We start from the raw sequence: 16539 nt of genomic DNA on the forward strand, positions 1-16539 counted from the left end.
TTAAGGTATTAATAATGTCAGTACAAAGCCTGAATCATTCTTAATAGACTATTTGTTCATTATGAATTAGGTCTGTGTTCATGCTTTATCAAGGCTAACTAATGTGTACTTATTATAAAGCGTTACCGAATATTAAACCCAAATCCAATCAGTTTCAACAACTATGCTTGTGTCTGCAGTATGTCTAGTACTATTTAGCAGATTGTTTCTTTTTTCAAAATCCCTCCCTTTTTTCTATTCTTTTCTGCTCTTGTAGTGTGGTTTCACTTGTAAAACAAATGGGACTGCAAATATTTTGGATAGCATCGGTATTCGGCATGTTGCACAGCTGATGTCATGGGAGCGCGCTACATGATACAGATGGCCCATAGACTGGTCCAAAGCTGAAATTTGAGTAATGCCCAAATTCAAGCCTCTGCTATGTCCTGATACATTTGTGTGTATGGGAGGCCAAGAGGGTGAAGGGGGAACACCACAATTTATCAACTTGGCCTGTGAACACTCAGCGCTCAGACTAGTGCCCAACAAATATTTAGCATTTCTTTCCTTTTCAGTGTAATCCTATTGCAGTTCATGTCTCATGTACTGTACGAATGAGTCTGTAAACGTGCACTGCTTAAAAGGGCAGTACCAGATTTTTCATGTAGTAAAGTAAAATCATGTTTTGCTCCAGTACTAGTTTTGTCACGATACTAAAAATTCAAGCTTGATTTCTATACTAAGGAATGGACTCGATACTCACTAACAATTCCGATACCACAATGACAATAAAAAAAACTTTCTTTAGACCATAGAATGAAATTTTCAACATTAAATCATCTCATTTTCTTTTATATACCCGTGTGGCCTTATATCTGGCTTAGTATGCTAGGTTTTTTTGGGTTAAGAAAGTAAGAAAGACATTTGGACTGCTGTAAATGTACTACTACTACAAAAATCAGGTACAGCACCTTTTACATTTTTTGTTTCAATCTGATTTACAGTAAAATTCCCAGTTCACATTTTAATCTCACCCAGGAGCATTACCATATGAGAAAACAGGGGAAAATGAATGGCTTAACTAGTATAAGAACCACATGCATGACATTAAGACTTCATAAAAACTGGATCTGTTTCTCTCTGTTCAGAATATTACACCATCTTCACAATTTGCCACCACTGACGTTATGATTTACCCCAATGGAAAATGAACTATAAGAGACAAAAATAGTGGAGCCAAGAGGAAGCGACAGAACATGCCAGGATGAATTGGCTGCTTTGTTTCCATTGTGTATTTAAACTGCAATTCTTCCAGGATTAAATGAATAATGTGCCCTCTCCGTGTCCTTGTCCCCTCTCTCTCTCTGCCTCCTCTCTCTTTCTCTTCGACAGTGTCAATGTGAGTTTCTGCTTATCGGCGGATGGAAAGCACCTCCCAGATATCCTCGGTGAGACAATTTGACCATTTTTTCTGCTTTCTGAATGTAATATGATATGATTGTCCTGGGATTATTCAAGTCACAGCACAAAATTGTCTCTATGGAGATGGATACGTTCAGTGTAATACTTTGAAACATTTCAGGCAAAGTAATTACATCTCCATGGAGACAAGCAGGTCAAGCCCCACCACAAAAGTTACATAGTTTACCTTTTAATATTTGTGAGACAATGTGACAATAGTATATTTGCTTTCTTCATCTCAGCTACTACACACCTACAAAATGTTACAGTCTCAATGAAAACACGACCATATCCACATAACCAGTATCTCTATGTGCTGTTGACTTTATTACCTGCTCGTGCACACATCTGGCTGCTTGAGAGCTCATTTGTGCATATTTCCTGTTGCAGATTTCCAGGTGGAGGTGCAGCTCGACAACCGTGACCACAAGAAGAAGGGGGCGGTGAAGAGAGCTCTGTTTCTGGAGACCCAGATGCCCCGACTGCAGAAAAGTGTCCGAGTGCGTCACGGCCAGCGCACGTGTGACCACAAAATGATCTACCTAAGAGTAAGAACGCTTCTCGCTAACACAGATGGCTATGGTATTACAGGGTTTTAATAACTAGGAGAACTTCTTATGTCTTTTTTGCCAATAAACCTTTCATTGTAGCGCCATTTTTTGGATTAGTAGTGCACAGAGACTGATCCTGATGTTACATTTTCGTTCCAATCCCATTCAAAACTTAAGCTATAAAAACCTTGTGCCATTCAACCCTTCTATATTAGTGATACTAGTGGACTAATTGTGCACTGAGAATAATATTTTACCCCATCAATAATCAAACTATAATGTTAATGTTTTCATTCTATAGTAATGATTTGTGACATTTTCTAAAGTTAACTTAAATAAATGAATACATTGTCAAGGTCATGTTATTTGTATGATGTGCCAGTTTCCAGAGCTACTTATCCAGGGTAACATGAAATTAAAGGATCGTAAATTAGATTAGCAATACTTTTAGATTGCTAATTTTAGCTGCTACTTGCCTTTGCCTAAAATATCCTGATTATCTGTATGGACAAAGGCTCCAATCATTTACCTTTTAAAGGACCCATATTATGCTGTTTTCTAATCTGTGTTAAATATTGTTTTCTCATGACCCAGAGTTGTGTTTTCTTTCATTCACATGTTTGACACACAAACTCTGAATATTTAGGCTGAGTTCTTCTCTCAAACTGAAAAAACTCCACTGTTCCACCTGTTGATGTCATGTGGTAATACAGGAAGTGCTCCACTGTGTTTTTAAACTCAAATCATTTGGATAATTTCAGAATTGGAAGTGCCAATTTCTATGACATCATAAGGTGGAACAGAGCATTTTGAGCTGTGGAGATGTCGACTAATAATAAAGAGTTACTCAAACATGTGTGAATGAAACAAAACATAACTCCGAGCATGTTTTTGAGGAAGTAACAACATTCTAACATGGTTTAAATCTCACAAGATACATTTTGCACAATGAAGGACCTTTAACTTCCAGTTTACAGTCTTCCATAAGCAAGCATTAATTTTAAATATAATTAAAGGGTTTATGATCAACAGCAAATTGAATATGGTGACACAACATTTCCAAATTGCATGTCGTCATAAATAGCAAATCTAGTAATCGGCTCTGTGGCAATGGGACCTATTATTTATTGTGATGGATTACAACAGCATGAATGGGCCGACTCATGACTCTGAAATGAAATAAATCAATACAATTATTATTACTGCATTTGCCTTGGCGCCAAAGCTCACAGGATAAATATGTTTGTCTGACCCCAGGACGAGAAGGAGTTTCGAGATAAACTTTCGCCCATTTACGTGGCGTTCAACTACAGCCTGGACCCCACAGCGGCAGAGGACTCCCACGGACTCAGGCCCATCCTCAACTACCACACCGCCAACGTGATCGAGCAGAAGGTATGTGGACCAACTGAAGCAGGAGTCACTGTTTTGCATAGCAGGGATCAACAAGTTTGTAAAAATATGATGTTATTGCAGTTTGTGTGTTAGATATTTTGATATTTGTGATGTTTTAAGATGAGGATTTAGTTCAAAGTTCACATTTCATTTTATCTGTTTAAAAGGTATGTACACAAACAAGAGGAGTCACTGTTTTGAATAGCAGACATGAACAAGGTTGAAGTTTGAATTTTTCTGTTAGATGCTACATTTACACTTGTAGTCCATGGACAGGTTGATTAAAAAAAAAAAAGAAAGAGAAACTTGAATACAGAATTTGAATGAATAAACCAAAACCTTAAATGAAGGTAGGTATTTTTGGCTTGTATGCTTTACTGAACAGGATAGTAAGGATAGAGTAAGAAACAAATTAGGGTAAAGAGAGGGGAGAGACATTCAGTAAATTACGAATCACCCAGGATCATTACCATTTGAGAGAACACTACAATATAACTGCTCAAATAATAAGAATCACATACATATAGTTAAAAGTTGTACCTCATAATAAGACCTAATAGAAACAGAATATTTAGTTTACTACCAAAATAATTGGCGTTGCGATTTGCTATTTACAACCATTCAAATTACAGTTGTGATTCAATTATATCCACCTTAATGACTAGGGTAACGGTGGAATTTTTATATATCTGTGCATATTTCTTGGTAGAGTAAAGTCTTGCTATTTGATCGTCTGGTTTGAAATCCTTTGGCCTCGTTCCACAGCTCTTGGCACGCAGATTGACTGGGCATCCCTACAGCTGTGCCATATGTGTCTCGGGCATTCGTTTCTGGATCTCATTTAAATCCTTTCTTTTACATTCATTACTTATCTTCCGAAATCCCCATTTACTTTAAAGCTGACGTTAATATTAAAGCTTTAGCGCTATCGTATCTAATGGGCTAATATCTTCTTATCTTAATATCTGCTTAAGGGCTGGGAACCATTTTTAATTTTTTAATTTTATTTTTCTAGAGTTTTGCTTAAGAAACATAAAAAACACAAACACAACAACATTCAAACAATAAACAAAAAGTGGGTGTGCAGTTACGGTCACGCGTAATTAACAGTCACAAGATCAGATGTACTCTAGTCTTCTGAGCAGAATATAAGATTTACAGTTCTTCCATATGTTGTCAAATATGTCCTTTTGGAGTCTGTTGTACATTTTGTAATCTGTTTCATGATAAAGATTGAGTATACCAGGTTGTGCCAATTGTCTAGGGTGGGGGGATCCGCCTTTAACCATTTTTTTTTGTTTTTGTTATTGACTTCCGTGCCGCTAAACTCAACATACCAAACAAACGTCTCGTATCAATCTTGTGTCCACAGAATATGAAAGTCCAAACAACAATTCATCCCAATTTAAAGACACTTGTAAATTAAATATAGCTTTTAAGGCTGCAGTACTTGAACAATACCTCATTTTCAACATCAGATTGGTTCCTGAATGGTACTTTTTGGTATATATTCTTGTATTATCATCGTCTAGAATGACAAAATATAACTGCCATGTTCATAAATTCCCTTAAATCATATATTTTTTTATAAACTCAGTTATAGCGACACTCGGCACCAGTCATGCCCTTTAACATTTGCAATCAGTACTGTATTGGTGCCTTTAAACACAGCTGTAGTTTTACCTCATCCTGTCACTCAAAGAAGGCAAACCTGATCTGTTCATGTGCAAAATTGCAAATTGTTAGTATCAAGTACCAGCATATTTCATTAAACAAGATGCATATGCTGTGTCTGTTGTGGAAATGGCCTAGTTGCATTGACAGTACACTGTAGCCCTTGATCACTTATTTGACAAGCTATTGACTGCTAACACATGCTAGCAAAATGTGAAACCTCTCATATAACACTGACTCTGCCAAACTGCTTCACTTTTCAAACTTTTTAAAGAGGTCTGATGCGCTCTCAGTCCTTTTAATACGATCCACATGTCACTGTTTTAATTTAAGGCACAAAGATGGGTCTATTAATTCAAGCATTATGCATGTCGTGTGCATGTGTTCAAGCTGTTGGAAAGAAAAGCAGAAATGGCCTTATTGTTCTTGAACTTGTTCCATGTGACAGTGTGACTATGATTAATGAGCTTGGTGTTATTCACATGCTTATTTGTGACCTATAGGGCTGCTCTGTACAGTGGTGGAATGTAACGAAGTACAAGAAGTGAAGTACTGTACTTAAGTAGAATGTTTAGGTATCTCAATTTTACTTTTACTTCACTACATTTGGGAGCAGTATCTGTACTTTCTACTCCACTACTTTTAACAGGACTGAAAAGTAAAAAGTACTTTTCACATGATTTGAGGGGTTACTTTTACCATGTTCATGGAAACATCCTGACTATTTTTTTTAAGTTTGACTTTGAGCAAACAAAAATAAATACACAAAATTCCTAAGAAATTCATGAGAAAAACTGTATTGCTACTGTTGACCAAAATATGTACCTTTTACTTTTTATTCTTAAAGTACATTTTTAAGTTGGTACTTAAAGAGTTTATTTAAATTGATTTTTTTTTTTCATGTGATACTTTTACTTGAGTAACTTTTTACCTCTGTATCTGTACTTTAAGTAACACAACTGAGTACATCATCCACCACTGACTCAATATGAGAAAAACACCCAAAAACGCTATTTTGTGATCTTGACAGGTGAAAAATTTAGCTGGAGTACCCATCTTTAGTCTTGTAAGTTTGTAGAGTAGGTTTAATTACGTACTACCTCCTTTGACCGAGGTTTAAGAAAAATATCATTCCTTTAAAGTATAATTAAATAATTTTATCAAGCTAGCCTAAAAGTGAAACTGTTTTTGTGTCTAATGAGGCATGGGTACTCCAGTTTACCCGTCAGTCCAAAACAAAACATAGAACGTGGCTTGGTAGTTTTGACTGACTCTCTCCTAACCTGATTACAACTGCAAGCGGCATTCAAGGACGGGTCAAGGGCAAATTCACACTTTCTTTTTGCCAAATTGAAAACCATAGCTGTATTATTCTTACAATCTAGACATAATGATTATTTTGCTGTATACAGTGTAACCTTAACACATGTTGTTGTTTCAAGTAGGGTCTAAGCCCATATATACACAGAACAGAGAGCGCATGGGGCCAAGTCATCACCGCGGTTACTATGGTGTCTCAAATTAGAGCTTTAGTTTTGCTATAATGAAAGGGGGGCATCTCTGGTCTCTCTAATCTCTCGCAGTTTTCTATTTATTACCTCTGCTGTCATGAGCATCATCACTGATACGACGCAGCGGGATGCAATTGTGGGTTTCTCTGCCACACGTCCAGTGGTCCTCCTCTCATCCACAAGTTTCATTTAGTCCTGCGCTCCACTGTAATCTCCAAACCCCTGCCTGCTCTTCAAGGCTGAACACTTGACTTTACACTGTAAAAAACAATATCTACACGAGGAAATCCTGAACATTTTATGCTATTTTCTGATCTATGTTATAATGTTATTTCATTTTTATGCCATGTTCTTCTCTCCATACACCTTCACTGGAGTCATTTGGATCATTTCAGTCCTGGAATAGCCCATCTCTACTGAACTAAAGGTCAAAGGTAGCTGTTAACTTGAAAATTACCGCTTCATGACATCACAAGTTGGAACAGAGCATTTTGAGCTTTACAGATGTAGACAGATTAATGATAGTGTTGCTCAAACATGTGTGAATGAAATAAATCACAACTCTGGGTATGTTTTTGATGAGATAACAACATTGCAACATCCCTTAAAGCTCACAAGAGTCAGTTTTGTGCAATATAGGACCTTTGTTTTCCCCTCTCAGATTGAGGGCACAACTCAGTGTTTATGTATTGATTATAGTGTTAGGTAATGAATCTTAATTTTAACTGATATCGAGATTCAGTCATCTTTTTCGTCAATGATGAGCTCAAGTCTTTTTAATAGAGAGGTCGTCAGCCAGTCTGTAAAAGCATGTAGTCTGGAGCAGAGTTCAGACTTTGGAGGGAGAAGAACTCAACCTAAATATGCAGAGTTTATCTGTGAAACATGTGTGAATGAATTAAAACGCCAAGTCTGTTTGTAATAAGGAAACAACATTATAACATGGATCAGAAAATAGTGTAATATAGGCCCTTTAAATACTATCAAAATCTCAACCATGCTTTCATAATACATGTCACCATGATTCAAAATACTCAAACTACTGAATTCAAATATTACCTTATGTACATACATTATTTCTTCGAGTGTACATGTCCCTAAGCCCCACCCCTTTATGATCATACAGTGGTGATGAGGTTGAATGGGTGGTGTAGCGTGTGGTTAGAGCCTGGTTCACCACATCGTGCTCTGATGTGGGACTGTGCATGTGGAGGAGGCAGAGCTCTTCTAAGTATCTTTCCTTTGGCACGGCTGTACTCATCATTTCCTATTCTGACGTAGCAAACCCAAAGCACATGTTTTTAACGCCACAGCTGTCCGTCACTGTCCCTGTGTGAGGCATTACGTGCGTTTTATAGTGTAGGGGTAGGAGGAGGGAAATTGATGTAATTGTGTGATTTTCTTTCTTAGAAATGTATTGAAGAAATGTATTGAAATTTATTAAAGTGTGACTCCTGCCCTGCATGTAATTTAGCTTGAAAAAGATCAAATCTTGTTCCTCTTCTTTATGTGATAATTTATAAAGCACATGTTCTTGACGCCACAGCTGGCCACGAGTCCATCACCGTCCCCATGTGAGACATTACATTGTTTTCATGTGAAGAAATGGTGCTGTGTAAACATAAGGTGGCTGTAGTCCAGGTGCGTTTACAGGGTAAAGGAGGGAGAGGGGACGGGGGAGAGGGGAGGGGTCCCAGACGGACTGCATTAGTCATAGCGCATGTCACGTCTTGCTACACTCCTACTTTTATGTCTCCTAAGCTAATATAAAATTTATCTTGTGTGTCTAATCCCATTCTCATGTTTTAATGTATTTTCAACAGTCAGATTGTGACACTGTACATCTCCCTTTTTAATAATATCTGTGGTCTTAAAAAGGAAATTGTAAATCTTGATTCAAGCACATTTGACTTCTAAAGATGTGTTGTTCTTTGCAGAGGACATCATACTAACTGTACTCATGATTTCACTCATAAATTGTGATTTTAATTGTTTGATGGTCCTGGATTATTTCACTTGTTTCATGTATGAGTGATAGTATATTTCATTTCCTTTTTTACTTGATCAACCAGATATTTTGACAGTTGAGTATTTCTGTATGCCTGAAATATGAAAAAGTATCTCAAAAGACAATGGAAATTAGGGCTGGTTGACTGTGGAAAACAATAATAATCATGATTATTTAAAGCAGGGTTGAAAAGGTACAATCCTTGAGCAGTTTCTCCACACAACAAAACATGTACGTTATAACATGTTACAACATTTGTTTCTTCTTGTAGGCGCAGATTCTGTTGGACTGTGGAGAAGACAACATCTGTGTTCCTGACTTGAAGCTAGCCGTGCTCGGGTAAGCCTCATTATGCTTTCCTACAAACCCCACTGCAGCATAAATGTGTCAGGAAATATACTAGACCGATGAGTGCATAGTCTTATGTTAAACTGAACACGGGGTCACAGACGCTGAACTCTTCACCTCCGCTATGCAAATGGGATTTAAACTGCAAAAACACAATACAGCTGGTTTTGTTGCTTGGCTACTTTGTTTTCGTTGGAACCCGAGATAGTAAGTGCTGTTAATAGTACTATGTGTTACAGCAATAGGGCAATAACCTTGACAGTTTCCTTCCATAGGTTTTACAATAGACCGCTTTAAAGGGAAAGATGTACAGGGATGAAAGTGAATGTTGTGAACTACAGTTTTGAACATGTAGTTTTGGTTGTATGCTTTGTAGTTTTTAGGCCTACATTACTGTAAGTAATAAATATAATTCTGTTCCCCAAAAAAAAAAAAAAAAAGATTTGTCATAAGTGTACAATTTTTGAAATCTTAAGCCATTTTCACACACCAGTACTGGACAGGGTGCAGAGAATCCTACCAGGATCATGTCCCGGCAGTTTTAAATCATACACACCGCCGTAGCTGCTTTTGGGCGTATACAGATTCACACACCTGGGTGAATGAGCAATGTGGGGCAGAAGCAAAGCTTTGTCAGGATAATGTCTGGAGAAGAGCTGTGTGGCATTTGTGTGTGTGAAAATGGTTATAAATGTACACTATGTAACTTTACCGGTTGGATGGTACACCACCTGATTGTCTCTATGGAGATGTTATCAATGTGCCTGGAATAATCAATAGGAATTAAACTTATCTATCTTGCATTTATATTCAGTTCCTGGTGTTTTTATTGGTCTAAACATACTTTAAAAAACACTAATTCTTATTGTGAGTGGGGGTCCCCTCATCACAGATCTGACTAGTAAGTTGGGCTGATGGTGTCATCTGCTTGTCTCCATTGAGATGGATAGGTTTAATTATCGACATACAGTGGAACATTTAAGGAAAAAGCAAGAACATGCAAAGAAAATTAGGTGTCAGAACCTCCTCCAGCAAAGTTACACAGTGCATCTTTAAGTATTAAGTGTATTTATTAATAAAATTAGGTGTCAGAACCTCCTCCATCAAAGTTACACAGTGCATCTTTAAGTATTAAGTGTATTTATTCACGCTACAAATGTGGATCAAATACAATTAAACATATTCAAACTAGTCAGAAATAAGTATATAAATATAATCTTAACTGGTGAGTAAATAAATCTAAAACATTGTAACCCATACCCTTAATAATCTTTATTAGTAATGGCAAATAGCTTTTGTATTGCTGCTATAAAACAATCACATGACAGTTTGAATCCATTTGTTTCACAATAGACAGTTTACACTGAGTGAATCACAGTGAATACAGCAGCTTGCTTTGCCCCCATTTCCCACCCTCCACTGGTCCTGTCAAAAACACACCACTACCACACTTTGATTTCAGAAGTCTGTTAGCATTTTACTCAGAAATAACACGCTCCCTCACTCCCTTCTCCTCTGTCATTTCACATTCCTATATTTATCTAACATCTGTCTCCAGTTTCACCCGATGTATGGTGGATCCATCGCACTCTATGGAACAACCTGCTGCAAAGTGCAGTGCAAAACAACATGACTGTAGTATTATTTATGATAGTTTATGGCTCATTGTAAAGTCACCACAATGGCCTCCTTTCCTGTTTTGTCAACTCCACAAGTGCCAAGGATCTAGTATCTATAATTTGGTCATGTTTCTGTTCTATTGTTCACACACAATGACACTTTCAATTGGAGCATGGTCTACACACATGTGTAAAATAAGACTGCTCTGCTCTTTCTGTATCTAATTAGAGTGGTTTTTTGTCCGATAATCAGGAAATGTGCTTTAGCATGATTTTTATTTTCTTATTTTTAACTTTACCGTCAGAGCAAAACTCCACACTGGTCTCTGAGAGCTATGAAATACACTTATAAACTCATTGCTGTGAGTAAGTAGGATGTTCAGAATGCATAAAATGAATGAGAAAAAACTTTGGATCACTGCAAACTGTCTAAAATGGACTAGTTCTGTTTTTCACCTTTTAATACTAGTGTAGAGGTATGTCTCCAGAGTGTTTCTTTGTTTTAAAGGTAATGTGCAGTGCTCCTTTTGAGTTTTGAAAGGCAGTACAAACATCTCAACTGGACTTGATGGCAATTTGCTTCCTTATACTGAGGACACATGGTGACCTAGAGAGCCCTTTGTGTTTACTACTGTTTACTGATTGGATAATTGGCTTGAAAACCAGAACACAAACTCTAAACAGAAACAAGTTTGGTCCATGTTAAATTTTTGTGAAATGGCAAGTAATATACAAGATCTCTCCATGAAAGTTATCAAAACTAATACTTTGTTTTAAGGCAAGGCAAGTTTATTTTTACAGAACAATTTGTACACAAAATAGTTCAAGTGCTTGACAGAATGAGAAAACTTTCAAATCCAGGCCTGTTGTTCTAGTTGTTCTGTTGTTCCAAAGACATGTCCTGCAGATCAATTAGCCGACTTTAAAGGTGCCATGGGAAAAGCTCTCAAAACGATTTTGTATCCCTATCTGACCCAAACTGCACTCACAAGACCACACCTGCACTGGAGTTCATCAAAAAACAACTATTTATGCAGAGAAAAGCACAAGAAAACAATGTATTTATATAAAGACAGATTAAACTGAACCGTGAGTTTAATGTGCTTTTTTTTTACATATACAAAACAAACAATGCCAAATCTTGCCAACTCACTTACTTCTCCTTTCTGCTGTTGTCCCATATAAATCCCTACAATCTTTTAAATAAAACGATTAGTCTAATTCAATTCAACTAAGACGCAGACCAACAACCAATTAATCGACTCAACGCCCACAGCCCCATTTCAAATCACAATACAAACAAATAAAAACATACATAATCCTAACAAAATCAACTTTTCTTACATCTTCAGGAAGACTGTTCAACACATTAGTTTAGGTTTTAACACAATAATTGCAAATGCTAAGGTATCCAAAAGTTTATAAATGGTAAATAAAAGCATACTATTGTTAGCTTGAATGCAGTTTGAATCGTTCATTTCTAACTCACTCATTCGCCAGTACAGGATTATCTTAAGCACTCTCTCTTTCTGTTTCCATTCTGTTTCTCATGAGCGGATCCTAATTAAAATCATCTGTGTGGCCTTGCATTGTTCTAGCCCCAGTCTTCCATGGAAAGTGAACGGCGCGTTAGCAATGAGGAGGAGCTTTACATCACTATGGCCTGTTACTTTGCACCTATAACAGTTTTACGAGCCTGGAAAAGTTTAAGTAATAGGGAAAACCTTTAAGACGAATTATCCAATGTATTTTAGTGGTGGAACACAACTCTTTATTGCGATGCCAGCGATGGTTATTTATTTAATCCAGGAAGGCATCAATATTTGTTTCATGATGTTTACAATGTGATGTCATGATTTGAAATGGATCGCTGGAGGTTATGTATAAATCTATGGACAATCTCTGTTTTTGTAAGAAATATTAATATGGAAAATCTACAAATGTTTAACCTTATTACTTTTGGGATTAGGTCCAGAACTCTGCCGTATCAATCTTGTGGCTAAGGCTTTAATTGGCAAGTGGCAAAAGCTCTCAAAACTGTTACGTATCCCCATCTGACCCAAACCGACCCAAACTGACCCAAACTGCACTCACAAAGACGCCTGTCACTATAATTACTAGATAAACGTATCAGTCAATATATGTAAAGTGAAGCAATATTTATTACTGCTACATTTTTGGACTTATGATAAGATTTAAGATATAAAGGATTGAATTAATACCTTCTATGACTCATTACAGCACAAACTAAGTACTAAAGTGTTTGATTTTAACAGTATTGTAGATTTAGAATAGTTTTGTGGTTTAAATCTGCATCTGCTCTTGGGTTTTTGTGTCTGTGGCATGAATTTGTTTCTGTATTACTTTGTATCATCCATATGTACTTCACAAAACTACTGCACAAGAGTAAAAAAGTACTTGCAGGAAAAAAAGTACTGGCAAACAATGTATTTATATAAAGACAGATTAAACTTGTGACTCATGGGTTTAATTTGCCGATTAATTGACTAACCACAGCCCTACTTGTGGCTTCAAGTCTTTTTAACTAACAAAAAATTTACTTGCTTGTTTGAACATTGCCTCAACTTTTTAATCCTAAATTGAGAAAGAAAAAGAAAAGCATTCAGGTTATTCATTTTTGCTGACAGAAAGCCATTAAACTTTGTGCCAGTTTTTGTTTCATGTGGATACACCCAGTAATTACAGAGATATTATCCATAAACCAGGTCCAAACATCTGTATTTTATCACTGTAACAGCAAACTCTTCCTTAGAATTCTGTCCTGGCTTCCTCCTTAATTTCTTTTGTTCTGTCGTTTGAACGCAACCTAACATTTGAACTGAATTGTTTTTGTCGTTCAGTGATCGTAAGGAAGTGTACCTGGGCGATGACAACGCGCTGACCTTGACTTTCAACGCCAGAAATGAAGGAGAGGGTGGGGCTTATGAGGCGGAGCTGTACGTGGTTCTGCCCCCTGAAGCTGATTACACTGGGATCGCTCGAAACAATGAGGTAAATGTGAATATGAATTGTTTGTGGGATCTTTTAGGTAAATGTCTTTATTACTTTGAAGAAATATAAAATACGAAAATAATGAACCAAATTGTAATACTATAGCTACAAATCTGTTTCACTGTCAGTAAATCAATTGTTCATAAAACCCTTGGTACAAAAGAATGTCAATGTGTGTATGCAATAAACAGTACAATAAGATATTTGTTGAACTTCATCAAAGCCAAAACACCAGCACAGAAATGAAAAGTACACATACCAAAGCAAAAAAAAACAACCCTCAAGTAAAAGTGAAAGTGCTGAATTTTGTTCAACAGAAACAATTGAATCAATGTTTTTTTCCTAACTGTTTTTATTTATATTATTTTATATTATTATTTTTTTGCTCAAACTATGAACCAGTTAAAAATAAACCCTCAGACTCAGCAGGTTTCAAACAATAATAAAAAATACTATGACTTTTCAGTCCTGCTCAAAAATGTAGTGGAGTAGAAAGTACACATACCTTCTCTCAAATGTAGGTAGGTAAAAGTAAAAAGTATCCACTTTAAAATGCACTTAAGTACAAATTTTAGGTATCTGTACTTTACTTAAGCGCAGTACATTACTACATTAAGCGCAGTACCATGACATAGGTACAACTGACAACAAGTAATGTGTCATATTGCATGGCACAGTATACAATATCCAGCATTATTGGTTAAACAATATTTGTTTTGCGTGTTTTTTTCCAGAGTCGGAACCAGCTCACATGCAGCTACGACACAGAGAACCAGACCAGATATCTGAGCTGTGAACTGGGAAACCCCATGAAGTCAGGCACCAGTGTAAGTCATTTATGTGTGTTTAAAGACATGAGCGTTTCTGTTTCCTGTCCTGGGAAAAAGACATGTTGTTCTTCAGTTTATAGAGAGAGAAAGAGAGAGATAAAACGATTGTGGGAGGGAGAGGGGTGAAAGGGGAAAAAGAGGGAGAGAAGGAGGGGGAGTGAGAAAGAGATGGAGAGGATGAGAGAGAGGATGGGGAGAGTACAAGAGAGACTGAGTTAGAGAACGGGAGGGAAAGAGGAGCAGAGAGAGAGAATCTAGTGGTGAGAGAGAGGGAGATAAAGAGGGGGAGAGAGTGGAGATGGGTCAGGAAGTGTTGTGACAGGAAGTACAGGCCTTTACTTCCTGCAGAGATGAGTTCATTATTGAATCATCCATTGGCTCTGGACTTTAGGGACAGAGTTTACAGGAAAGGCAAACTGACAGTGTTCAACTGACAGTTCAAACTTTTCACACCAAGCACCTCCTAGGAAATGTATGGTTTTGTAAGTAAAACCAAAATTTAAATACAGTTCACTATTAACATAACTTAACTGAGACTAAAAATCCCTCCAGCATCCAGAACAATGATCCTCTGCAGTTCAAATATTTGCAGAATGTACTGTCATTAAATCCATATTTCCGTCCTGTTTTGGGTTAGTTCTGGTTTAGACCGGTTTAGACCTGGTATAGCCCTATTTTAGACCTAGAATAGTCCTATTATAGACCTGGTTTAGATTTGGTGGTACATAGAAAGCCAAATCTTTTCTTTTTCTTTCTGTGTAAAATGTTTGGGAATAACTGATCTAGGCAAATGTGGTTTTATTGCTGACTTTAAGTGTCCAAAGTCACCAAGGCCTTACTAGTCTGACTTGCCGGTTGTGCTGTATGCAGACTCTAATTGGCCTTCTTTGGAGCGACACAAAATCCTGCTGACTTGTGCTGACAGCTTAAATATCTTTGCAGATGTGGGAGGGGCTGCGTTTTACAGTGCCCAGACTAAAGGACACGCACAAGACCGTCCAGTTCGACTTACAAATTCGCAGGTATTATTTCTCTTCCCATAAAGCCCCTTAAATACTGTACATGTGCCGTCTGGTTAGCTGTAGGCCTGCGCTGAAAGTGACAATTAATCAGAGCCCGTTTCTTTCCCTCCACAGTAAAAATGAGAATAATTCCCACAGCGAGGTGGTGACCTACAAGCTGGAGGTGGTTGTCCAGGCAGATGTCATTTTACAAGGGTGAGTTAAAGGTTGGGATAGCCTCATTTATTAGAAATGGAGGATTTGATTAGAAACACTTGTTCCCTACTAGAGGCTGCAAGTAAGACAATACACAGCTATTTTAAAGGTGTACTGTGTAACATTTCTGTTCCTCCAGCTACTTGTCTCCATGGAGCTGTTATTGAATTACGTTTGTTTACTTGCACATGTTTTTATTGCTCAAAAATATGCATTTTTGGTATGAGAAGAATCACTGCTCCAGAGCGGTGATTCTGACTTTAACTTGGCCTGGAGATAAGCAGTTTAATGCCATGTGTGGAATGTTCTAGGCAAAGTAATAACATCTCCATGGAAACAAGCAGGTGGCGGACTTGTTATAGTGCACCTTTAACTATGGGATACTTATTTCTTTCAAGGAATTGTCCTTTTGTTAACAACATACTTTTTACTTCTTGTGTAATCTTATTTTGAACTTGGAACTGAAACTTAAATTCAATTTTTGTTACTGAATTACTCGCTAATACTACTACTCACTCCTCTCTCTTTTTTAAAGTGTGTCTCGGCCTGATAAGGTCTTTTTCCCGCCGGCCAACTGGAAAGTGACCAAAAGTTACGGCCAGGAGCAGGACATTGGACCTGCTGTGGAGCACATCTATGAGGTATTTCCTTCTATTGGTTTGAAGTGACTAATGGAGGGAGAATGGATTATGTAAGACTTTATTGTGACACATTCAGCAGCAGTGACTCAGTGGTTGGGCAAACCCTAACTTTGACTTCAATGAATCACATTTATAGCACATTTATAGCTCATTTGTAGCATATTATATAGCCCGCTGTAATGAATGCATGGAATGTGTTATAATTGAATGTTGATTGGTGAGGTCAGTGCTGCAGATTGGTTGTCAGTCTACCTCAGGGCAGCTGTGGCTACAGAAATAGTCCATCACCACAA

At 37.3% G+C, this 16539-nt stretch overlaps 1 protein-coding gene across 1 annotated transcript in view; it reads left to right on the forward strand.

The window, feature by feature from the left end:
- Window positions 1-16539, forward strand: part of itga5 (integrin, alpha 5 (fibronectin receptor, alpha polypeptide)) — a 65275-nt gene that overhangs the window by 37135 nt on the left and 11601 nt on the right. Inside the window, exons 16-24 of the mRNA XM_033969646.2 lie at window positions 1372-1427; window positions 1831-1988; window positions 3249-3386; window positions 8851-8918; window positions 13408-13558; window positions 14293-14385; window positions 15331-15410; window positions 15525-15605; window positions 16141-16246. Of these exons, the coding sequence (XP_033825537.1) occupies window positions 1372-1427; window positions 1831-1988; window positions 3249-3386; window positions 8851-8918; window positions 13408-13558; window positions 14293-14385; window positions 15331-15410; window positions 15525-15605; window positions 16141-16246 (931 nt within the window). The remainder of the gene's footprint in view (window positions 1-1371; window positions 1428-1830; window positions 1989-3248; window positions 3387-8850; window positions 8919-13407; window positions 13559-14292; window positions 14386-15330; window positions 15411-15524; window positions 15606-16140; window positions 16247-16539) is intronic.

Source organism: Periophthalmus magnuspinnatus, chromosome 7, assembly GCF_009829125.3.
Source record: "Periophthalmus magnuspinnatus isolate fPerMag1 chromosome 7, fPerMag1.2.pri, whole genome shotgun sequence".
Lineage (NCBI taxonomy): Eukaryota > Metazoa > Chordata > Actinopteri > Gobiiformes > Gobiidae > Periophthalmus > Periophthalmus magnuspinnatus.